General features: G+C 39.2%; 2 protein-coding genes across 6 annotated transcripts in view; one reads left to right on the forward strand and one right to left on the reverse strand.

Moving 5' to 3' along the window:
- Positions 1–13396, reverse strand: part of GPR137C (G protein-coupled receptor 137C) — a 56070-nt gene extending 42674 nt beyond the window's left edge. Inside the window, exon 1 of one of the 2 annotated variants that reach the window (XM_036436531.2) lies at positions 12857–13396. In XM_036436531.2, the coding sequence (XP_036292424.1) occupies positions 12857–13309 (453 nt within the window). In that variant the 5' untranslated portion in view covers positions 13310–13396. The remainder of the gene's footprint in view (positions 1–12856) is intronic. The other variant, XM_036436523.2, reaches the window with a different exon arrangement.
- TXNDC16 (thioredoxin domain containing 16) overlaps positions 12976–24829 on the forward strand; it is an 80373-nt gene continuing 68519 nt past the window's right edge. Inside the window, exons 1-4 of one of the 4 annotated variants that reach the window (XM_036436416.2) lie at positions 12976–13105; positions 19903–20014; positions 20591–20893; positions 21046–21128. In XM_036436416.2, coding sequence (XP_036292309.1) covers positions 20731–20893; positions 21046–21128 — 246 coding nt within the window. In that variant the 5' untranslated portion in view covers positions 12976–13105; positions 19903–20014; positions 20591–20730. Of the gene's footprint in view, positions 13106–13590; positions 14153–19902; positions 20015–20590; positions 20894–21045; positions 21129–24829 lie in introns of those variants that run through there. The other 3 variants (XM_036436407.2, XM_045580678.1, XM_036436423.2) reach the window with 3 other exon arrangements.

Genomic DNA, 24829 nt, shown 5'->3' on the forward strand with positions numbered 1-24829 from the left:
AAAGCTGCTGCTCACACCCACTGCTGGTGCCAGCCCCAATCACTCTGTGCTGTCAGTGAGTGCATGAGGGGCCAGCGCTGTCAGTGCATGGGAGCAGTGGCAATGGGAGTGGGGCTGCCAGAAGACTGGGTCTGGGGGCCACCGGGAGAGGGCCCAGGTAAGGGAGCAGAGGATGGGCTGAGACCCACCCCTTGTGGCCCACATCTCCTTTCAAGGTGCACGAATTTGTGCACTGGATCCCTACTTTGGTATATAATGGCTATGTTTTATAACAAGTTTATGCTTTATTTTTAAAAAAACCTATCACAACATTTTTCAATCTACACCACATGTGTCAAACACAAGGCCCGCGGGCCAAATCCGTCCCGCCAGGCCTTGCAATGTGGCTCGCACCGCGCTGTCATCACTGCACTCCGCTGCGTTTCCATCACAATGACAGTTTATGACTGTTCAGTAAACCATTCGGCCCGCGATTTAGGCTGGATTTTAGATTTTGGCCCCTTCTCTGATTGAGTTCGACACCCCTAATCTACACTAATAAAAGAGTAAGATGCAAATTGACCATATCTTTGTGACACCCACTAATCAGGAGTGACTATGTAAATTAACCCAACAAAAAAATGGCAGATTAATTAGCATACACAGGCACTGAACAGCCAGGGGCGGGGAGGGACATTTGCGTCGTTGCCATGGCGATGATGCAGGTGTTCTGCACCGCCCCTGCCACTCAGGGCCTCTGGGCAGTGTGGAAAGGCAGAAAGGTGGCTCTGGGCCAGAGCGAAGGCGGTGCCGGCAGCAAGGGTAGGGAAGACCCATTCTTGCACGAATCTTCGTGTATCAGGCCTCTAGTGTGGTCATAAAACTTTACATTTCAATTAATCTTCATCTTTGCCAATACTTGGCATGTCCAGTGGTTGGCAAGCTCATTAGTCAACAGGGCGGCAAACCGTGGCTCGAGAGCTGTATGTGGCTCGTGAGCCGCAGTTTGACCAGTGGCATAGTCTTTTCAATTTTAGTCTTTCTAGTTAATATTTGGTGGTATGTCATTGTAGTTATAATTTTCATTTTCTTGATGGTTAATGATCTTGAGCATCTTTTCATGGGGTTCTTGGCCATGCATGTATCTTCTTTAGTGAAGTGTCTGTTAAAATATTTTATCAATTAGACTTTTTTATTATTGAATTTTAAGAGTTCTTTATACCAATATATTCTGAATTCAAGTACTTTGCCAGATATATGTGCTGCATTTTCTCCTGGTCTAAAGAAAAACGAATATTTTCTCCTAATCTGTGGCTTGCTCTATATTATCTGTCTTGCAAAAACAACAACAAAAACAAAAACAAAAAAACAATCCAAGCTTTTAATTTTTATAAAGTCTTGTCAATTTTGTCTCACGCTTTTTGTTTCCTAATAAATCTTTGTCTCCTTTAAGGTAAAGATTTTCTCCTCTTTTTTTGCTGTAAGTTTTAGCTTTTATATTTATTTCTATGATTCATATCAGGAAGATTTCTAAGGATGTTGTGAGGTAAAAATCAATAGGTTGAATGTTTCTAGGAATTCATCCATTTCTTATAGCTGTCCAGTTTGCTGACATATAATTGTTCATAGAATTGTAGTATCTCATTTCTGATTTTTTCCTTAGTCTAGCTACGAGTCTGCCAACTTTATCTTTAAAAACACACACACACACCTCTTCATTTCATTGATTTCTATTGTTTTTCTATTCTTTAGTTCATTTATTTGTGTTCTGATCTTTATCTCCTTCCTTCTGCTAACTGTGGCCTGTTTGTTCTTTTCTAGTTCCGTGGGGTGAAAAGTTAGGCTGTTTGTCTGAATCAATCTTATTATTTTTAATGTGGGCATTTATCACTACTATTCCCTTGTAGCACTGCTTTTGCTGTATCCTATAGTTTTTATGTTGTACTTTCTTTTGTCATGAGGTATTTTCTAATTTCCCTTTTGATTTCTTCTTTGACCCAATGGTTGTTCAAGAGTATACTGTTAACTTTCTACAGAGTTGTGAATTTTCCAGTTTTATTTGTTACTGATTTCTAGTTTCCTTCCATTGTGTTCAAACAAGATACTTTGTATGATTTCAGTTGTCTTGAATTTAAGATTCATTTTGTCATCTAACATGTGATCTTCCCTAGAGAAATATCCAAGTGTACTTGAGAAGAATGAGTATTGTGTTGCTATTGGATGGAATGTTCTGTATAAGTCTGTTAGGTTCATTTGGTTTATAAGTTTGCTCAAGTGCTCTGTTTCCTTATTGATCTTCTATCTTGGTGTTCTCTCCATTACTGAAAGTGGGGGTCTTAAAGTGTCATCCTATTATGGTATTACTTATTTCTCCCTTCAATTCTGTAAATATTTGATGATTAGATACCCTGATGTTGGTTGCATATTTATAAATTGTTCTAGATTCCTGGTGGACTGACCCTTTTATCATTTTATTATGTTTGTCTTTGCCTCTTATGACAGTTATTGACTTAAAGTCTATTTTGTCTAAGTATAACCATCCTGCTCTCTTTTGGTTAGTACTGGCATGAAATATCTTATTTTCACTCATTCACTTTAAGTCTATGTGTAACCTTAAACCTAAAGTGAGTTTATTGTAGACAACATATAGTTGTGTCATTTGATTTGGTATTTTAATTACTGTACATTTAAAGTTATTATTGATAAGGATTTACTATTGCCATTTGAGTGATTTTTATTTCTGTTAGCCTTATAGTTCTTGGTCTTCCTTTGTTTTTGTACTGATATGCATATATATATATATATATTTGTGTGTGTGTGTGTGTGTGTAATTTCTATAGGTTGTGTGTAAGTCTTGGAGCTTATGCAAATATCTTATAGTTCTAACAGTCTATTTTAAGCTGGAAACAAAGTAAGTTTAATTGCATACCAAAACTCTACACTTTAACATATCCCTGACAACACTGTGTAATGTTGTCTCAATTTATACCTATTTGTTTTATGTATGTTTAAAAACATACTTTGCACTTTTCTTAACTTTTAAAGTGATTTACCCACCACAATTACAGTAACACACTATTTGTCTATATATTTATCTTTCCCAATGCTCTTCAACTTCAGGAATTTTCTTTAGCATTTCCTGTAAGACAGGGTTAGTGGTGGTGATCTTCTTCAGTTTTTAATGATTTGGGAAAGTCATTCTCTCTCCACTTTTGAAGAATAGTTTTGGAGAATATATTATTCTTGGAACTTTTTATTTTCAGCACCTTAAAACGGTCATCTGCAAGATGATCTTTTTTGGCCTGCAAGATTTTTGCTGAAAAATCTGATTATAGTCTTCTAGGGTTGCCTTGTATGTAACACGTTTCTTCTCTCCTTGCTTTCAAAATTGCCCTTGACTTTGACAATTTGATTACAATGTGTCATGGTGTGTATTTCTTTGGTTTCCTCTTTTTTGTATCCTTTGACTTCTTGGATCTGGATGTACATTTAATACCCGGATTTGGAAAGTTTTTGGCCATTATTTCTTTGAATAAGTGTTTTGGTTCTTTCTCATGTCTGGAATTCAATGTGGATATTGGTCTTCTTTGTGGTATACCATAAGTTCCTTCAGTTCTGTTTATTTCTTTTCTTTTTGCTCTTCTGACTGAATTATTTCCAATAACTTGTCTTTGAGTTTATAGATCCTTTTTTGTTTGATCAAGTGAATTTTTCACTTCAATTTTTGTATTCTTCAGGTCCATGATTTATGTTTTATACTTTCCATCTCTGCTGAGATTCTCAATTTCAAATTCTCTGTTGAAATTGTTCATGTTTTATTGAATACATTAAAGTCTCAAATAACTTTGTTGGTAATATTGTCTCCATTCGGTTGTTTTAAAAATAATTTGTCTTTGGTATTTTGAGGTTTTACTCTAATGTGTTCATTTTCGTTGAGCCTGACTTGAATTTTTGGGGCTTTCTGAATGTGAAACTTGGCGTTTATAAATTTGGGCAATATTTAAGTCATTAATCTTTTGAATAATTCCTCTGAAATTCCAGTTAGAATAATTATTTTCCATCTTTTATTTTCTGGGCTGTATTGTGTGATTTTTTTTCCTCCTTCAGTCTTCTAGTTCATTATTTTTCTAAACTACTTAATCTGTTGTTTAACCATCCATTTCAGTTTCTAACTTTATGTTTTTCATCTTAAAAATGATTTATTTCCAATTGTGCTTAGTTGGTTTTGATTATTTATTGATCATATATCAATAGTGTTTAATTTCTTAATTCACATAAATGAGTAACTTATACTATGCATTTGTTAATTCTAACATCTTTAATCTTTGTAACGTAAGATTCCTCAGTATAATTTTTCATTTTGGAATTTTATCTATTAGGACTCTGGGTTTTATGTATACTCCCCAAAAGACAACTTGCATTTGCTCTTTCCAGGTTGCTATTGAACCAAGGTAATAAACCACATTTTTAAAGTGCTTCCTCCCTGCTGCCCCTTTCTAAAGTCACAGAAGTGGTGTGAATTCAGGCTTCAAGTTTGTGCCAGAATAAGCTTTATGAATTTTCAGGGAAGATTTTTATTGTCCCAATTTGTATCTCCTTCACTCAGAGCCAAGGCAGAGATAGGGGCAAACCCCATCACCAACCTCTGAGGGCCTGCTTATTTTCCCCCTAATCCACTGAAGATGTATATTTTGATTTTTCTGGCATTAAGCTGTGGGATTGTCTCTGATTAGAACTAACTACAAGGTATTGCCTCCAATGTCACTTCCCCATACTACCAACACATAAAATTGAAATCCAGGCTTTAGGCTTGCAGGAAGCAGCTAAACAGCTAATAATATCTGTGTGTAGCTTTATCATTCTACATTCACTTCTTTTGTGGCTTCTTTTCACTGAGGAATTTTCTTACTTATCAGTTCAATCATTCATTGAAAAAAATTAAATACTTTCTTTAGCATTTTAAAGCATTTCTCTGGGTCTTTGTTCAATGTGATGACTCTGATTTCTACTTTTATTAACTACGATATGAGGGCTGTATGTGGAATATGAAGGGGGAAGAAAAGATTTCTAGAGAGTGAAAAATGCTTGACGTGGTAGAAAATGGGAAAGCAAGTTAAATAAGGAAGCACTAAATAATAAATAATTGATGGTATCCAGAAAAATTCATTGAAAGAGATCACTTGATAAGACTTTATAGGCCCTGGCTACACAGTAGTCTCATACCTGATACATACTAGCCATATAACCTAGGATAAGTTACACCCTATTTATTTCTATCTATATCATGGGCACTGTAAAGACAAGTGTCGTAAGTGCTTTTGAAAATATTAAATTACATAAAATGTAAAACATTGTACTCTGCCACAGAATTGTTTCTCAAACTCTTGCCTCACAGATGATCTTAAAAACAGAATCAAGTTAACAGGTGAAGCAGTTTAGGAGATTAAGACAAAAACAGCTTATAATCGAAATATTGGATAAAATCCAACATTGAACTAAACCACTATTTCAGTAAATAGTAACTGACTCACGATGCGAGACGTATTTGTTTTACAGGCTTCTCTATTTAACAGAATTTGCTGAAACCAAATTAGGAAAGCCCTAATTACTATGGGCCATTTGCCATGACATAAAAATAATTTTGCAAAGCACAATTCTGTTATATAAAGTGTTGTCATTAGTATTTATCTACAATAATAGAAATTAAATCTAATTAAACTAAGAGAATCTAAGAGAATCTTTACATTTGTACTATAGGCAATCTTTTAGGCAAAAAATATAAAGATCCTAGAAAGTACACAAATAATTTTACTCAAATGTTCATCAAAATTGAGTTAATCCCCAAATTCTAGGTGGCTAAATACTTTATAGATTTTAGCCTTTTCAAGATTGTCTCTCAATAACATATATCCCATTGGTTGAGTTGCCATGAGATAAAAATATGATAAAATAACATCCTTAAAGGGTTTTTCATTTTAGTTGTTGAAAACACTTTGAGAAATCATGGGACATTTTAACAAAACCAAAGCACTGATACGTTAAGCTGCATGTTATTTGACATACCACCAGTATTTGGAAGACTACATCTATTGTCAGGGACTATGATAGCACCCATAAATGTAAAAGTTAAAAGTTCAATTTAATTTTCCTAGCTGTTTTGGTGTTGTGATGAAATCATTGTGTTCTATTCTGATTTACCATCTGGTGTTCATGCTACAAAACTGCAAGAAAAAATGTCAATATGGATCTTAAAGATGAACTCATTGATTTTGGCATTGATCACACTACTCTGGAGATAGTATATACTATGAACTTTTAAATCCTCTTGTTCCAATGGCAGATAGCATCCATTTTTATCAGATACAGTAGTCCCCCTTATCTGTAGTTTCATTTATCTGTGGTCAACTGTGGTTGGAATATATTAAATGGAAAATTCCAGAAATAAACAATTTAAAAGTTTTATATTGGCATGTGTTGAAATTTCATGCTGTCCTGCTCTATTTTGCCTAGGATGTGAATTATCTCTTTGTCTAGTGCAGCAAATTTCAACCTTTTTCATCTCATGGCACACAAAATATTCAAGTTTGCGGCACACCAAAAAAATAGATTCTATTTTTTTTTTTTTTGATAATCTGAAAAAAAAAAAAAAAAAAGGTATAATTTTGATTCATTCATACAGGATGGCTATTGTGTTGTCTGCTGTCATTTTTTTTATTTGACAATCAAAGGGAAAAAAAGGTCAGTGCCCCTGACCAAATAGTCAGGTATCGCATGTTTTAAAAATTCTTACAGTACAGCCAAAACCAGTTTGGCTCAGTGTGGAGCATCGGCTGGCAGACTGAAGGGTCCCAGGTTCGATTCCAGCCAAGGGCAAGTACGTTGGTTGGGGGCATATCCCCAGTTGGGGGTGTGCAAGAGGCAGCTGATGGATGTTTCTCTCTCATTGATGTTTCTAGCTTTCTATCCCTCTCTCTTCCTCTTCGTAAAAACTCAATAAAATATATTTTAAAAAAAATCACAGCAAGTTATTATTTTTTTAAATCTCTGCTTCAGTGTATCCATGCTACCTGCTCATTAGTCACTGAATAGCCATCTTGGTTATCAGATCAATGTGGCAGCACCACAGTGCCTGTGTTCAAGTAACTCTTATTTTACTAATAAAGGCCACAAAGACTAAGTGTAGTGATGCTGGCAATTTGGATGTGCCAAAAAGAGACTGTAAAGTGCTTCTTTTAAGTGAAAGGCATGTATGTACCAGAAAAAAACATAGTACATATAGGGTTTGGTACTATCCATGGTTTCATCCACTTGGGGGTCTTGGAATGTATCCCTGTAGAAAAGAGGGGACACTGTAATCTGTTTTAGAGACTAACATCCTCTGTGCTAAAAATACAAGAGTGCGAACCTTTTACTAGTAAGGTACCAGGTGTACTGGTTAATAATGCAGATCTTTTTCAATAGATGGAGCTAACATATATGTTGATATATATGTGATTTGATATGTATGCTATTTTGTTGTATTGACAGCAAACTTCAAAACTACACGTGTCAAATTTTCTGAAGGTGTTAACATCATAGATATTTTTTACGCTTAAAAATGTCGACTTTGATGCCAAAAAAAGAGCATTTGTGGGAACTTTTAATTCATTATTTTATTTTGAAGAAAATGTTATTGTATACTTTGGAAAGCTTATGGTGAACATGTTCCATCTCAAGATACCTGTGAATGCTCGTTTTAAATGCTTTAAAAGTGATGATTTTGATGTGAAAGAAAAAGAATGCTTAGGTCAACTGAAAAAGTCTGAAGACCAACAATTATAAGCATTATTGGATGAAGATGCGTATCAAACTCAAAAACAACTTGCAGAAAGATTAAACAGCAAACAATTTCTGATCCTTTACAAGAAATGGGAAGGATTTTAAAGGAAGGAAAATGGCTGCCACATCAACTGAATGAAAGACAAATAGAAACCGAAAAGTTATCAGTAAAATGTTGTTTCAATGGCACAAGTCTTTTTTTGCATCAAATTATGACTGGTTATGAAAAGTGGATTTATTTTGAGAATCCCAAATGTACAAAATCATGGGTTGATCCACGTCAACCATCAATATCGACTGCAAGGCCAAATTGCTTCAGAAAGAGGACAATACTCTGCGTTTGGTGGGATCAGGATGGTGTGGTGTATTATGAATTTCTAAAACCAGGTGAAACCGTTAATACTGATCGCCACCAACAACAAATAATCAATTTGAACCATGCTTTGATTGTGAAATGACCTGAATGTGTCAGAAGACACTGCAAAGTAATTTTGCTTCGTGATAATGCACCATCCCACACTTCAAAACCAGTTAAAGACACGTTAAAAGATCTTGCCTGGGAAGTATTAAGCACCGCTGTATTCACCAGACCTTGCTCCTTCAGATTACCACTTGTTCTGATCAATTGAACACGCACTTTCTGAGCAGCACTTCAAAATGTACAAAGAAGTGGAAAATTGGATCTCTGAATGGTATGCCTCAAAACAAAAAAAGTTCTATTGGGACAGTATCCACAAATTACCTGAAAGATGGGGGAAATGTGTAGCTAGCAATGGACATTACTTTGAATAAAGCATTTCTGTTATTTCTCTTGAAATTATCGTGTTTTCTTTGATTACAAAATCTGCATTATGAACTAGTACACCTGTTAAATGTTCTATGGATCATGCTAGAAAAAGTTTAACAGGTGTTTTCAGATTAGTGTACAGGTTTTGTTTTCCAACTATCTGTCTTGTGGAGGTTAAGTATAATGAGTTGAAAAGTCTATTTCAGGAAGTGCTACTTTTTTTCTCAATTCTATTCAAGTGTAGTCAACAAAACAAAGTGTGGTTCCGGCAGTCTTAACTTTTTGAAAATGCAATGGGTTCTAGAAGAACAACCAATGTATGTTCTAAGTTGTAACAATTGTTTCACTAACTTCATTTTTACACTGCCCAGTCATTCTTTGTAACTAAGCCCTTAAAGTTAGAATGTTTTTAATTAGTGAGAAGTGGATACAACAAATGATTTAAAGAGATCAACAGTAAAGTAAAAATGGTATTTAATATGACAGAAGGGAAGACAGTGATTTGATAATCAAGAAGCACACCTATTCAAAATAGCTCTAGGTCCTTTAATTAAAACAAAACAAAAAAAGCAAATATCGATATGTCTGGCCTACATGGCTCAGTGATTGAACATCGACCTATGAACCAGGAGGTCATGGTTCGATTCCTGGTCAGGGCACAGGCCTGGGTTGAGGGCTTGATCCCAAATAGGGGGTGTGCAGAAGGCAGGCGATCAATGATTCTCTCATCATCAATATTTCTATGTCTTTCTCCCTCTCTCTTCCTCTTTGAAGTAAATTTTAAAATATAATACAAAGAAAATAAAATATTAGTTGTTTTGTATTTGTCACCACACAGACTTTCTCTACCACTCTGTTCATTCAGAATCTGGAGAACTCACTGGGAAAGTTTCATTAATTCAGAAAAATCAATGGGAAGAGTACTTTCAGTTCCTTGAAATTGATACAAAAATTTGAATTCAAATATTCTTTTAGGTACAGATGCTTCCTTGATTTTTTTTCTAATGAATAGGAAAATTATTTCTAGTTAAGATACCTTTTTAACAAGTTGAAAATGTGTTCTTTTACGTAAGAACAGTAATGTGCTATAAAATTGTTAATCTATACTAATAAAAGGGTAATATGCTAATTAGACTGGGAGACCTTCCGGACGACCTTCCAGACGTCCTTCTGGACAAAGCTGCAGCGGCTCAAGGGAAGCCGCCAATGGTGGCTGTCCAGCAGCCAGAGGCTCAGTTAGGGGGTGATCAGGCTGGCAGGGGAGCTGTTAGGTGCATCAGGCTGGCAGGCAGAGGGCGTTAGGGGCAATCACAGGCAGGCAGGTAGGTAGGCAAGTAGTTAGGAGCCAGTGGTCCCGGATTTTGAGAGGCTGCAGTCAGACATCCCCTGAGAGGTTCTGGATTGGAGAGGGTGCAGGCTGGGCTGAGGGACACCCCTCTGTGCACAAATTTCATGCACTGGACCCCTAGTTTTATTATAAAAAGACAAGCACAAACAACCTCCACTCTTAAGAGACATTACAAAAGGAAAAAGCTTTAGTTCAGCTTCTTTCCAAATTATATTTCCAAATATAATTGTATATAATTTTCCAAATTATATTTCTAGGTTAATAGAGTTTTATTGCTTTTTAAAAAGTACACTACACAAACAAGATTCATTAAACAGGAAGACTTTTAGACATTTAAGTTCTTCCTCACTAGCTGGGAATATCAGGGGAAAAAAATCTTAAAACTCAAGCTAGTTATTGTGTAGTTCATTGTGTGTAGAAGCATGCTTTTAGAATTTTGAACTTTAAATTATAGTGTTTAGCCACTTTGTGTTTATGTCAGGGTGAAAGGTATGACTGGGAGAGAGCACCAGGGAACCTCTGGGGCACTGGACATACTGTATATTTTAATCTGGTGGTGGTAACGTGAGTGTGTCCATATGTAAAATTTCACCGAGCTCTGCACGCTAAAAATTTTTTTTATTCTCAAATTTTATTTTGAGAGTACATTTGTTTGTTTTGTGTATGTGTGTGTTTTGTCAATCCTTATCCAAGGGTATTTTTCCATTGATTTTGTTTGTTTTTAGAGTGAGTAGAAGGGAAGGGGGAGAAACATCAATGCAAGAGAGACACAGCAATAGATGTAAGAGAGCACAGCAATCGGTTGCCTCCCACACCTGGGGACCAGGGATGTAGCCTGCAACTGAAGTTCAAGCTCTTGACTGAAATCAAATCTGTGATCCTTCAGTCTGTGGGCCCAACACTTTGTCCACTGAGCCAAACCAGCTAGGGCTGAACATTTTTAAAAAATCAATTTTAGAAGGAGGGAGAGACAAACATCCATTTGTTGTTCCACTTATTTATGCATCCATTGGTTGATTCTTATATTGCCCTACCTGGGATTGAACCTGAAACCTTAGGGTATTAGGACAACACTCTAACCAACTAAGCTTCCCAGGCAAGGCTAGACCTAGCTATACATTTAAGATTTGAGCACTTTACGATATATGTGATGCCACAAGAAAAAAGAAGAAAAAAAAGAAAAAAAAAGAAACGTGTTTAGCTCCTCTATGAAATGCCTACCAACTATTTTGTAGTGGATCATTAATATAATTATATATGTCAACATGTATAGGGAAAAATAATTTATCTGATGCTCAGGGGCATAAGGATTGCTAATCACATACAGGTAGATTATATCTAAAGCTGGATTAAAGCTTCAGTGAAGAAAGGTCACTAGTATTGTATCAGAAATGGTGTCAGGAAGAATACAATGTATCAGTTTTACTGCAAAGGACAGAGATAATTAAAGTTCAAATAACAACTAGAAGATCAGGACCTCATCAAATAAGTGACATGACTATGGCATGATTTGATTTATGATTACCCATGATTTTTATTTATGCTTTTTACTGTTGGTTGTTAGACATTGTATTGCTTGGACTTCCAAAGGAGGGGCTGGGGAGAAGGAAAAGAATGAAAGTTAATGTTTTGTTACTTATTTTCAACTATTGCTTTTAGCGTGCTAAAAAGCTGAAGTTAGGACTGGATTTAAAAATTATGCATTCTTCGTCCTCTCTACTATGGGAGGAAAGAGTTGGTTTATGTATGCAGGAAATATAATCACTGATTCTGCATCAAATGTTTTTACTTTTGCTGATAACTATGTTAATTCTCATCACCCCCAAAGCCTTTGTGAGGATTAGCTGCATAGACCAATATTGTTCTATATTAGTCAGTATTAAGTATATGATGTCACCTTGCTCCCTCCCCTCCTCAAGCTATCTTTTTTTTTGCAGGATGGGGAGGGGGGCTTTTGGACAATTCTCAAAATTCTGTGGTTTAAATACCACTAACTGACACACATGATTGACAACCTTACACTCCCAAACCTGTTTGAAATGGGTCAAATACCTAAACTCCCCAGAACAATGCAATCCAACCAGTAATTCCCCATAAAAGAGAAAGGGGGTGTGATTAGCTTCCAGCTATTAAACAAGTTATTGCAAAAAACAGTTTGGTGGTTTGTTTCTGCAATAGGCACAGGATCAGCTAGTCTTCTCTCTTAATTAGCTTCAAAAGAAAAAAAAAAAGAGAGAGAGAGACTAGGCTGCAAGAGGTAGGAAAAATAGCCAAAGCCATGAAGCAACTGGGGCAAATATGATGAAGGGCTTTCTGGAGGTCTTCCTATTGACCCCAGGCATTGGCTATTGATTATGCACCCTGCGGGGGAACTATCGAACGGAATCCTGTGCGAGGCTTCTGGAGCCACCGGAAAGGCGATGCGGGAGGGAATATAAGCTTCTAATAAAAGAAACGCAGCAACAATAGCAGAGGCACAGCTCTCTGCCTGGTGACGTAATGGCTGGCGGCAGTCCAGCTCCGGCAGAGCTGCTGTACCTCAGCATCCAACCTTTCTCAGCACAGTCCCGGCTCCGGCTTCTTCGGAGGAGGAGCTGCCGAGGGGGGCTGCTCCTTCTGGCGATGCCACCCACCCCTTACCTCCGAGGGCTGGAACCCCGAACAAAGGGGTCGTCTTACTGCATATGCAGTCTTAAGTTGGGAGAACACACACTCGTACCCCCTCCCTCCTTCCTTGCACCCCCAGCCCCTCAGCAACCGAGTCAATCAATCAGCTGCTCAAGTTTAGGGCGAGCACTCCAGTCGTGCCTCAGTTTCCCCAGGCTGGTCTGGGGTCTGCATCTCGTCGCCTACCCCCCTCCCACCCCCTTCCCACCCTCAGTCCGAGTCGCCCGCGGGGGAGGGGTGGGGAGCGCTCGCCTTACCTCCGCCAGGTAGAGGTTGAGCAGACAGAGCGTGGAGAACTGGAGGCAGGAGGGGAAGCAGTAGAGCAGCCAGTGCGGGAGGAAGTGCAGGCGGGCGGGCGGCCGGAGCAGAGGCAGGGAGCCGCTGAGCGAGAAGGCGGCGGAGAAGAGGGTGGTCCTGAGCGCTGCCCACAGGAGGCAGAGGAAGAGGCAGAGGCTCTGGTAGCTCAGCCGCCGCTCGCGGTACAGCAGCAGCCGCCACAGCTGCAGGTAGGCGAAGGCGAAGAGCGCGGCGTAGAGCAGGGCGTGCAGGACGCTCAGCGCCAGCTGCACCGAGCCCGGCACCGCGGCGCCCGCGGCGGCCGCGACGGCGCCCTCCCCTCCGCCGCCCGGGCCCGGCGTCGGGGGCTCGCGGCCGGCCACCGGAGCGGCGGCGGCGGCGGCGGCCACGGGACCCGGCACGGGCACCCTCATGAGGGGGCTATGGAAGGAGGGCGAGGGCGCGCGGGAAGGAAGGGGCAGGGCTCGGGGCTGGCTGCCGTCGAGGGAGGAGAAGGATAGGGTGCCTCACCCCCCACCCACCCACCCTAACCTCCAACTCCAGGCAGCGCCGTGACAGGACCCGGAGGACCCGGAGGACCCGGAGCCCCGCGCACGGCAGCCGCGGCTCCCCAGACCCGCCTCCTCTCCCCGCCCGCCCCCGCCCTCCCGCCCCCGGGGGTCTCGGCTCCTCCTGCTGCGGATTCGCTCGGCAGCTGCAAAAAACAACTCTCGGCTGGAGACAATCAGCTGAGAAACCCGAGCATTTGAGGCGCTCGCTCCGCACCTCGGGCCCGCGCCGATTGGGCCAGGCGGGCACGCCCCCAGCACGCCGAGCTCGGACGCCCACGGGCCGCGGGGCCCGTCGCTCCGGGGACTCCACCGCGCTGATTGGACGCCCGCGCTCTCCTCCGTCTCCCGGCCGCGCACGCCCCGCCCACACTGCCGATTGGCCCAGCAACTGCACGGCCCCCCGTTCACACCGGCGGGAGGACTCGGGGGTCGCCCGCCGCCTGGGGCGGGTCTCGCTCCGCCCCCTGCGCCTCCCATTGGTTGGAGGGGGTCTCACGTCGGGAGCACGAGGAGAGGGAGGAGCCTCCGGGGTTGAGTGTGTTGTGTGTTTGTGTGTCTGTGTGTTGTGTGTGTGTGTGTGTGTGTGTGTGTGTGTTTGAGCGGCGGCGGCTGTAGGCGCTGCACTCCCGCAAGTGGGCGTAGCGAGTGAGTCTGCGGGGCCAGGGCCCGCCTTCTGCCGCTCCTTCCCCGGCCGCGCGCAGGCAGGTAGGTGGCGTTGCGGGTCCTCCGGGCCTGGGCTTTGCTCTCCGCCTGCAGGAATGAGGGTCCGCACTGGCGGCTCCCCTCCCCTCCCCCCAGCCCCCCAGCAAGGGCCGCCCCGCTGAGCTCGAGTTTGGTTTACAAAAGGCCTCCCCGGGGTTCTGGGGGGGGGGGGGGCGGGGGAAGGGGAGAGGGGCATCTTGCTCGCTTCTTTCCCGGCTTGAGCGGCGAGGAGAACGTGAGCCCCTGGAGGGAGAGGGAATGGAATGGGGCGAAGGGGGGACCCGCGTTCTAAGGAAGACTCGCTCCTTCCTCGGGAGCTGCCCTTTAAAGAAGAGTGGTGTCAGGATGAGATGGGTGTCCAAGCAATGCGAAAAGGGGGAACGGGGCCCTTTGAAACCTTGCTTAGAATTTAGACAGATGCTCTGGCCATAAGTGGAGGGAAAAGGCAGAAATAGAACTCTGTGTCTTTTGTGGATTCCAGAGAGGAGGAAGTGGGATGGTCTGTGCTCCCTAAATTCCACATGTGTTCTTCAAGCCTCCGTCCTGTCTGTGGTAGACGGTGAAGGGAGAGGTTGGGGTTCGGAGACACCCAGCAAATGTCCTGACCCTGTTGCAAATGTCCTGTCCCTGTTGCACAATGGCCTTTCAAATATTTAAAGCTGAACCGTTTGCCGAGTATTACATGCGGGACCCAATTTCAAAATGGGATTGCTCTGGCTGGAGAGGCCACCAGCTGCTCCACCTGTCTACAGAACGCATGCAGGTGAATCCCTGCCCCCTGCCCTCACTACCGGGAATATCAGTGTCTTTCCCTTGAGGTACACCTCCTCATTTCCCTCTTTCATTATTTTGGTGCCAAACAAAAACTTCTGTTGCCCTTAGCATTTTATTTGCAAATGTGTGAAATTGCTATAAAAGCTTCTAAACATTACACTCAATTTCTATGTTGATCTCATTGTAATTCGTATTGTAGTTCGTATGCTGACACATGTTCCAGAGCAGTGGTTCCCAACCCTTTTTTGGCTATGCCCCACCTAAGCCTTTCTAAAATCCTGATGCTCTCCCTGTGACATATAATTCTTATTATTCAAAAAGCAAACTGTTCACATGGAAGCCTAAAAGGCCATTTACTTGGTTTAAACAAGCTTCCAAAGAACATGGCATCCATGAAGGAAAAAAAATAAAAAGAATGAAAGGACAGTTGAAGTACTGAGGAAGAAATCACTAAGAAATTATTTTAAAACAATAATACAAAGTGATATGAGAAAATAGCAAATATAGTTTCAAAACCTATAATAGAGAGCTGAAATGCATAAATATATCACAATACATATTTATGAACTGTATATGAGGCCCTTAGGATCATACGATGCAAAAAATTCACTGAGCCCCATGTTGGGAACCACTGCTCTAGGGCATAGTTCTCCATGGTCCTTGGCTTGGCCCTGCAAGAGGTCCCTTCATTTTTATTATCCTTGGCCACATCTGAAGTTGGCTTTGGAGATTATGAGCTCTTCCATGGCTGAGCAGTTTTCTCAGCTTACCGCCTGACCCACTAAAGGATTATTTGAAGGTTTTAATCATTAGCCTCTTGGATGGTGGTGGTTCTTTGAGTACTTGTCTTCTCATATCTCATTAGGCACAACCAACAGCAACTCTCTCACAGTTCTCATCTTCCAGTCTTCTAGCATCTTCTCTTAGGGTAATACGTCCATTAGTCCCTCAGATACATGCTCATAAATTCAATAGGTATGTGCTACTTGTAAATTATTGTGGTGACAGTTTCATCATATGTTTTGTTACTCCTTAATGTGGATCATTTGCTGAGCTCCCGTCTCTGATAAGTTTCCTTGGGGGAAAGGGGAAGTGGGGAGATTCCTTGTTGCTTGATCCCTAATTTTGGAGTTCTTGTTAAGGCATATGTCACTTTTGTTTGTATATCAATGAAGATAAATTAGATTGTTCTGCAATAATGTCCTAAAATCTCAGTGACTTAAGACAAGGTTTATTTCTTCCTATGTCACATGCTCATTGCGGATCAGATGTGGGTTCTCTTTGTTGTAAGCATTCTGCGACTGATGCTGATGACAGCCACCACTTGGGCATTTTGAGTGACCGTGACAAAGACAATAAAGCCTGGTATATTGCACACTAGCTGTTAAAACTATTGCCCGAACGGGACATACCACGTTTGCTCACATTTTATTGGCCAGAATAAGTCACATGGTGATCTCAAACTTTGCTAGAGATGGGAAGTATAGGAAAGCAATCAGTGTAATCCTACATTATACCTGCCAGGAAAACATGCTAATGAGCTACCTCAACAAATTGATGAGGTCACCTTTCTCTCAAGATAGTAGTAGTCATCACTTTGTTCTGATTTTTTTAGTTTTGAAGCATTAAAGTACTGTACTGTTTTCTATTCCATTTCCTAATAACTAGAGGAAAAGTCACCAAGTACCTTCTGTATCTTTGTTTTTACTACTCCATTCTCCCTGTGTGTTCTCTTTCCTCACCACTTGCCACCCACACTTACCTTCTCTTTAGTTTAAATATCTTTTTATGAGGAGATCATGTCTCTGGACAAAGGCATTTTATTCTTGTGCAATGAACATTCTTCTGTGGCCCCACGAGGAGACTGAGCTAATATGAGTAGAAGCTAAAGTGCAAAGATGCACTGTCTAAAGAAGGTTCTGCCCTAGCCAGTTTGGCTCAATGGATAGTGTATAGGCCTGCACAGACTGAAGGGTCCCAGGTTCGATTCTAGCCAAGGGCACATGCCTGGGTTTCGGCTCACTCCCCAGTAGGGGGCGTTAGGAGACAGCTGATCAATGATTCTCTCTCATTAATACTTCTCCCTATCCCTCTCCCATCCTCTCTATAAAAATCAATCAATAAAAAAAATATATATATTTTTTTACAAAATACCTTTGGTGTCTTTCTCCATCCAATGTCTCCTTCCTTAAAGACAGTTACTTTCAACTTGCTTTGGGCATTGATATTCCTGCTTCAAATAAACTTGGCTTTCGGTCTTGTGAAAGATCAGTATTTGGCTTTTACCCCTTTTCTCACCCTGTCTGCATGAAGCCTTATTTTCTATCTCCCATCTTCTCAACTGTGGTTGCCATAGATTTGGCTGTATCATTACTCAGTATTTATTTTATTATGACCATGTAAATTCTATTTCAAGTTGACTTGCACAGCAGTCTCTGCTTTAAGGAATTCCTTAAATAATCAACTTATTAAAGATGGGATAAATTGCCAGGATGCCTATGAGTGCTTATCTCTAAGAATATGTAAGAATAATCAGCATTATCACTAATTGTCCAAATTCACAGTACTTTGACACATGTAATCTCATTTGTCCAATGATAGATGAGGGAAAATATTCAAGTCTTGAATGTGCAGTTAGAACTTTTGGTACTACAAAATACATTCTAGGGTGGTGGTCGGCAAGCTCATTAGTCAACAGAGCCAAATATCAATAGTACAACAATTGAAATTTCTTTTGAGAGCCAAATTTTTTAAACTTAGACCTCTTCTAACACCACTTCTTCAAAATAGACTCGCCCAGGCCGTGGTATTTTGTGGAAGAGCCACACTCAGGGGCCAGAGAACCGCATGTGGCTCGCCAGCAGCAGTTTTCCAACATTATTCTAGGGGAAAAGAATCTTATGTTAACTCTAATGTCCAATTTAGTGTTAAAATAATTGGATTTTAACCACAAAGACAGGAAAAATGATATTTTATATTGACTCTTTCAATTGTGCTTTCATTTAAATATTTTACCTTTTACCTAGGTTGGAGTTACTTCATTAATATATTGTATATCGGGTCTAGTAATAATTAATGTCGTTTTAAAACATTCGTTTAAAATCTTGCCTGGCGTTGACTTATATTGACAACCTTCAAACACGTGGTATCTACAGAACGTGTGAAGTGCAATTAACAAGTTTTGCTTGAAAAAGTTTGTGTTTGGTTTGGTTTTTGTTGCAAAACTAGGGCTAAGAAGATGGCGGATGAAGAGCATATTCGGCACTGCATGCTTTACGAGTTCCAATTAGGAAGAAAAGCAAGTGAGGCTGCAAAAAACATCTGTAGTGCTCTTGGTCAAGTTGCAGTTAGCGCCAGAAAATGCCAGCGTTGGTTTGAGAAATTTCACGAGGGAAATTTTTCGTTAGATGACAAGAGTGGTCGAGGCCGTGTGTCCAATTTTGATCAAGAAGCTCTTCAAGCTCTTTTGGTGCAAAATCCTCAAATTACCCAACAAGAGCTTGCGACAACTTTAAATTGTTCACAAAAAACAATTTCCAATCAATTGGAAAATGGGTTCCTCATGAGTTGACCAACAACAACCGTAATCAAAGAGTCACAATTTGCAGTTCGCTCCTCTCTTGTCAAAACCGTTTGCCGTTTTTAGAGCAAATTGTTACCGGAGATGAAGAATGGGTGCTGTATGTTAATTTGAAAAGGCGGCCTCAATGGTTGGACAAAAATGAGGCTCCGCAGCCCATGCCAAAACCTGACTTGCATGCGAAAAAAGTGATGTTGTGTGTTTGGTGGAATTTTAAAGGAATTCTTCATTATGAACTTTTACCATCTACCCAAACCATTACAAGTGCAGTGTATAGTGCCCAATTGGAAAGGTTAGCCCAAGCTTTAAGAGAAAAAGAATCCGCGCTGATTAATCGGAAGGGCATAATTCTTCACCACGATAACGCACGACCGCATACTGCAAGAATCACTGCTGAAAAACTGCGCCACTTGGAATGGGAAGTTCTCCCTCAACCTGCATATTCTCCTGATATTGCCCCTTCCGATTACCATTTGTTTCGTTCTTTGCAAAACTTTCTTCTTGGAAAAAAATTTAATAATGAAGAATGCCTCAAAAATTCATTGACCAAATTTTTTGCATCAAAATCACAAGAATTTTACAACAGAGGGATTAAAATGCTTCCTGAGTGTTGGGCACAAGTAGTAGAAAACAACGGCAACTATATTGTTGATTAAATTTTGTTGTATTGTTTAAATAAATTCGATTTAAAAAAGTATTAGAAAACGACATTAATTATTACTAGACCTAATAATTATTCCCTTAGTCTTAGGATGCATACATTTTCCCCACCTCCAGAATATAAAGAAAATCTTAGATGACCTATTTTAAACCATTCCCATTAATATAAAGTCACTTTAAAATATGCTGCCTTAAAATGGCTGTAATGTAGAATCAATTTTAATGTCAAGGATACCCCTTAATTAGATCATTAAAATTACTTTTTTTAAGATACTGCTCACAGTCCTCACTCGTCATTCTACTTGAGTTTTGAACTCTTGGCTCATTATTAAAAACTGATGGCAAATTCATTCACTGTTTGGTATAAATTAGCTCTAATGAAAAGAATATTAGAAAGTAATCATGAGTAATTAATTATTTGCTTTTTTAGATATACCTACTTTGCAGGGAGAAGTATTATATGCTTATTGATAATATTGAAAGACCAGAGTAAATATTCAATTTAGTATAATTTTTTCCTAAATTTTTCATTCTTTTATAATTTTATTTATGGAAAAATTTTACCCCTATCCTTATGGGCAATTTTTGCTTTCTCTCTTTGGCCTGTTTTAAGATAGTGATCTTTTGTTTGAAAAAAAAAAAAAAAGCAAAATTCTCACCAATACCTGTGGGTATATGTTTACTTTCTAGAAGTATATTTTTATATTATGCAAATTTTCCTATCTTCTTTAAACATAAGTAATATAGATTATCAATGGAGGAGCTTCCTGAAAGAAGATATTGTTTAAGAGAAACGTGAAAGTAGCAAAAACAGAAGAGAATTGAAAGCAGATTCAGAGGACAGCGTGGAAGTAAGTACAGCATCAAAGATGAGAGGAGGATATCTAGAACAAATCTGAGTTCAGAAAAGAGAAATGATTTGAAAAGATATTTGAATTTCTAAGCTGTATAAATAAGTCAAAATCTTGAGCATTAAAAATGTGTATTAAGGACTGTTCAGTAGTTTAATAGCTAGGGGGTTTAAAGTAAAAAGAATGTAAACATAGTAGACATATATTTTGATGTCTCACTCCCATGTTAGTGGTATTAAATAGCTATTGTGTATGTTAATTGTAAATCTACTCTCGGTAGGGAAGGATAAAATGCCCAATTTAAAAAGGGTTCTAAAATTCTCTAATTGGATGTTAGAGAATAAATTTTAGAACCCTTAAAAATGATAATTAGCTTCAAATACTTGAGTAACTATCCATTAAACTTAAAATATATACTTAGTATGTTACATTTTCTTGATATCTTTTGCAAGTTTTAAAAATCATTATCAAATCAATATCATTATATATCATCTCAGATATTTTCTAGAAAGGAATAATAAAGTATCAAAATCAAATATATAAAAATAATGTCATTATTTTTTGTTGTTGTTGCAGACTTTACTTCATTTATTTAACAAATTAATTCAGCAAAACTTTGTTGAACACCTACTCCTGTCAGGTATTGTCTGAGGCAACAGAGCACAGCAGTGAACAAAGCAGACCGAATCTCCTGCTTATATATATATCTGCAGCTGATGATGTCTTTTAGTTTCAATGGATTTAGAGTTGGCATCTCTTTTGTCATGATGTGCACTGTTTATAAGTCAGCAGTCAACTCTCTACCAGAACTGAGTCCTCAGAGATATTTTAGCACCTTGCAAGCAGGAAAAGCCTCCTTAGCTTATTTTTGTCAAGCTGGTAAGTATTTTTTATATCCTGACTTTTGTGACCTTTCTGTTGCTATTTAATCAGTATGCTCAGTGGGACCTTATTGTTAGACTTTGCTTTTAAGAATTTGTCTTTCTTAAGGGGTAAATCATTAAACATTCATAAAACATTTCTTATTTTAGATTCTCCAAGTACCTCTGTATTTCTTGAAGAACTGAATAAGGCTGTTAAACCTCTCCAGGACTATGGAATCTCAGTTGCAAAGGTAGAAGGATATTTATGTTGATAAATTATTAGTGACAGTTTACATCTAAATGACTATCTAAAAATGCTTCTGTTGCTTTCTGCCTTTTTTTCATAAGAATAAACAGAAGCACAGAAGTTCCAGATTGTTGTATAAATTCATAAATATAGAGAAAAAAAGCTGTTTGAAACTCTTTAGCATGGCATTTAATTTAGTTTTATAAGCTATTCTGTTGGGACTTTGGTGTCAGTTTTTCAGTCCTATAGTTAGACTTTTGTTTACCTGACAAATATATCACAATTGGATAACTTATTAAATTTCTGTTAGCACAAATGGAGGTATTGTAAGTGGTAGGAAGGGCACTAGGTGTTAGACCTGTGGGGTCAGACTGGACCTGGGTTCAGCAACCTCAGTACTTGAATTTTTAAAAAAAGATGTTTTATTGATTTTTTACGGAGAGGATGAGAGAGGGATGGAGAGTTAGAAACATCGATGAGAGAATCATCCATCAGTTGCCTCTTGCACGCCCCCTACTGGGGATGGAACCTGAAACCCTTCATGTGCCCTTGATTGGAATTTAACCCGGGATCCTTCAGCTCCTAGGCAATGCTCTATCTACTAAGACAAACCAGCTAGGGCTCAGTACTTAGTTTTGGCAAGGAAAGAATTTAGAGCCAAAACTCAAACTGTAACAGGCGTCTTCAAACTACGGCCCACGGGCCACATGCGGCCCGCAGAGGAGTCTGATCCGGCCCGCCAGGTTTTTTGGGCAGTGAGCGCAGCCGAGGTGTTACAGTAGGAATTAGTAGTTCATATAGTCCGGCCCTCCAGCTCTCTGAGGGACCGTGATCTGGTCCCCACTTTAAAAAGTTTGAGGACCCCTGCTAGTGAATAGGAGAGACCTATACTGAGTATCTATTATAGCTCAGTCCCTACACGTAAGAGGTACTCAGTAAATGTTTATGAGATTAAAATTAGCTTACTATATTTAGTCTATTGGATAAAAAGATGATTAAGACAGTCTATTTCGATACTTTATATTCTAAATAGGGAGGATAAAACACATTCTTAAATCATTTTAATAAATAGAGCCCAATTATAAAAAGAGAGATACAAATAATATGCCATAGCGATTAAAAGGAAAGAGAGCTCACATCTGATTGTCGAAATGGAAGATCATGTATGGCATTGGGAAAGACTTCACAAAAAGTAGCATTTTGAGATTGTCTTCAAAAGTTAAGGTTTCAGGAGGCAGAGGTAGATGAAGAAAACATATCAGTGGATTAAATGTTCCAATTAAGGCCAAAATTATCAAGTTGGATATAATAACCAAACCCATCTGATGCTATTTAGAAATGCATCGTAAAATAAAGGCTTCAGAAATCTTCAAAGTAAATGAAGGAAAAAGATATATCATGAAACTATAACCTCAAGAAAGCTGGTATGGCTATGTTACTGTATCAATGTAGATTTAAAAACAGAAAACCTTTGAGTTATCCTTGACTTGTAGTTCCATTATAACCATCAATAAGTCCTTTAGTTTCTACTATCAAAACTCTCCAAATCTGACTACTTTCTGTGCCTTCACTTTTATTCCTTCCTCGTCCAAGGCATCATCAGACTCATCTGGAAAACCATAATAGCCTTCTAACAATTGGTCTTTCTCTTTTCACTTTTGTCTCACTTACCGTATTTTTCGGACCATAAGACGCACCGGACCATAAGACGCACCAGTTTTTAGAGAAGGGAAATGAAGAAAAAAAGATTCTGAAACAAATAGTATCCTAAAATATTTTATGTGCATTAAAACCCAACATCACAGTCATAAACACATGTAATCAACTCTGTAAAGTAAACAGCAGCATTTAGAACCATTTTAGAGCCGGGCAAGCACACAGAGACCACACAGAGCCGGGCAAATAAAAAAACTTTTTTTTAAAAGTATATGTGTAGGCTATATTTGGACCATAAGATGCAGGGACTTTTTCCCCCCACTTTTGGGGGAAAAAAAAGTGCGTCTTATGGTCCGAAAAATACGGTAACTCTTCACAAGTAAGTGAAATGTGTTCAGATTATCTTACTTCCCTCCCAGAAAGGCTCCCATTACAGTTATGATAAAATCTGTGGACACTCACTTCCTGTCTTATCTGATTTTCTGTTCCCCCACCTTGTTCATTTTGTTCCTGATACCTACTGGTCATCTTTCTGTTACTTGAACCTGCCACATGAGTTATTTCCACAAGGCCTTTGTAATTCCCACTTTGCTTAGAACTCATGTTTTCCATGTAAATATATATTTGTATGTTTCATTCCCTTGCTTTGGTTCTTTGTGCAAATATCACCACCTCAAAGAAGACTTCCTTGATTCCTAAAATGTCCTGTCACACACTTAATATTTTTTTTATAGCACTTAACATTACATATTTCTTAATTTTTAAAAATTGTCTCTACCTTTAGAATGTAAGTTCTAAAGATAAAGTTTTCTATTTGGAACTTAACTACCCATAGTGATTGACATATGGTAGGTGTTCAAATATCTGTTGAATGGATGAATGGACAAATCTATTGTCATAATGCTAACCATCCCTGTGCTCTGACTTTTAATAATTCTTTTAAAATTACACTAAAATTTACTTTTTTGTTTATGGCTATAATATGATTTTCAATTCTAATTTTATATCCTTGATATCTTTTCTGAGTATCAGTTCTCCTTTGGTAACATTTAAAAAGCAACAACACAAATGTAGCTTCCCTAATTATTATTCTGATTCCTCAAACTCTCTTAAAATTAAATTGAACATCACCACACACAAAAACTCATCTTAAGAAAAATCCCCCAAATTAACAAAATCCAAAACAAGGTCACCGTTCCTCTAGAATTAGTCTTGGTAAGTGGTGCTGTTGGGTACCTCTTTGACCCATCTAGTAATCTTTTTTATTTCCTTTCTTCCCCACCCCTAGCTCATGCTGCTTATACATGCTCAGTTTTCTCCCTCGTTTTACTTACAACATTTGTGAAAATCTCTTGAAACTTTTCTGTTTTACTTCAAGTCCCTGTCATCCTTGACCTATACTGATGTGATTCTTTTAACCTGCCTCCTTATCTCTGTGCTCTGATGCTTTTCACTTTATCTCCATGTTGCTACCAGAATTGTCCTTGTATTTTTCATATTGAGTCCTGATTGTAAGCTATCAAGGGCTGTTGTGGCTGTCAGGCATCATCAGGGACTTAGGTTCGTTCATCCATTCATTCTTTTAAAAATATATTTTATTGATTTTTTTTACAGAGAAGAAAGGAGAGGAATAGAGAGTTAAAAACATCGATGAGAGAGAAACATTGATCAGCTGCCTCCTGCACACCCCCTATTGGGGATGTGCCTGCAACCAAGGTACATGCCCTTGCCTGGAATTGAACCTGGGACGCTTGAGTTCACAGGCCGGCGCTCTATCCACTGAGCCAAACTGGATAGATGCACCATCTTTAGCAAGGGTTTCTTCTCCAAAGATGCCTCATGGTCCGTGATTACTATGGTGTTCTAGCTATCTTGTCGGTGTTTTGTCAGGAAGAAGTGGGAAGAGCAAGAATATCAGTAAATCCTCTTTTCAGAACCTTCTAAGAATCCCAACCCAGTGACTTCTCTCTCTTTTTTTTTTTTTTTTTAAATATATTTTATTGATTTTTTACATAGAGGAAGGGAGAGAGATAGAGAGCTAGAAACGTC

This window comes from Pipistrellus kuhlii, unplaced genomic scaffold, assembly GCF_014108245.1.
Source record: "Pipistrellus kuhlii isolate mPipKuh1 unplaced genomic scaffold, mPipKuh1.p scaffold_m20_p_1, whole genome shotgun sequence".
NCBI lineage: Eukaryota > Metazoa > Chordata > Mammalia > Chiroptera > Vespertilionidae > Pipistrellus > Pipistrellus kuhlii.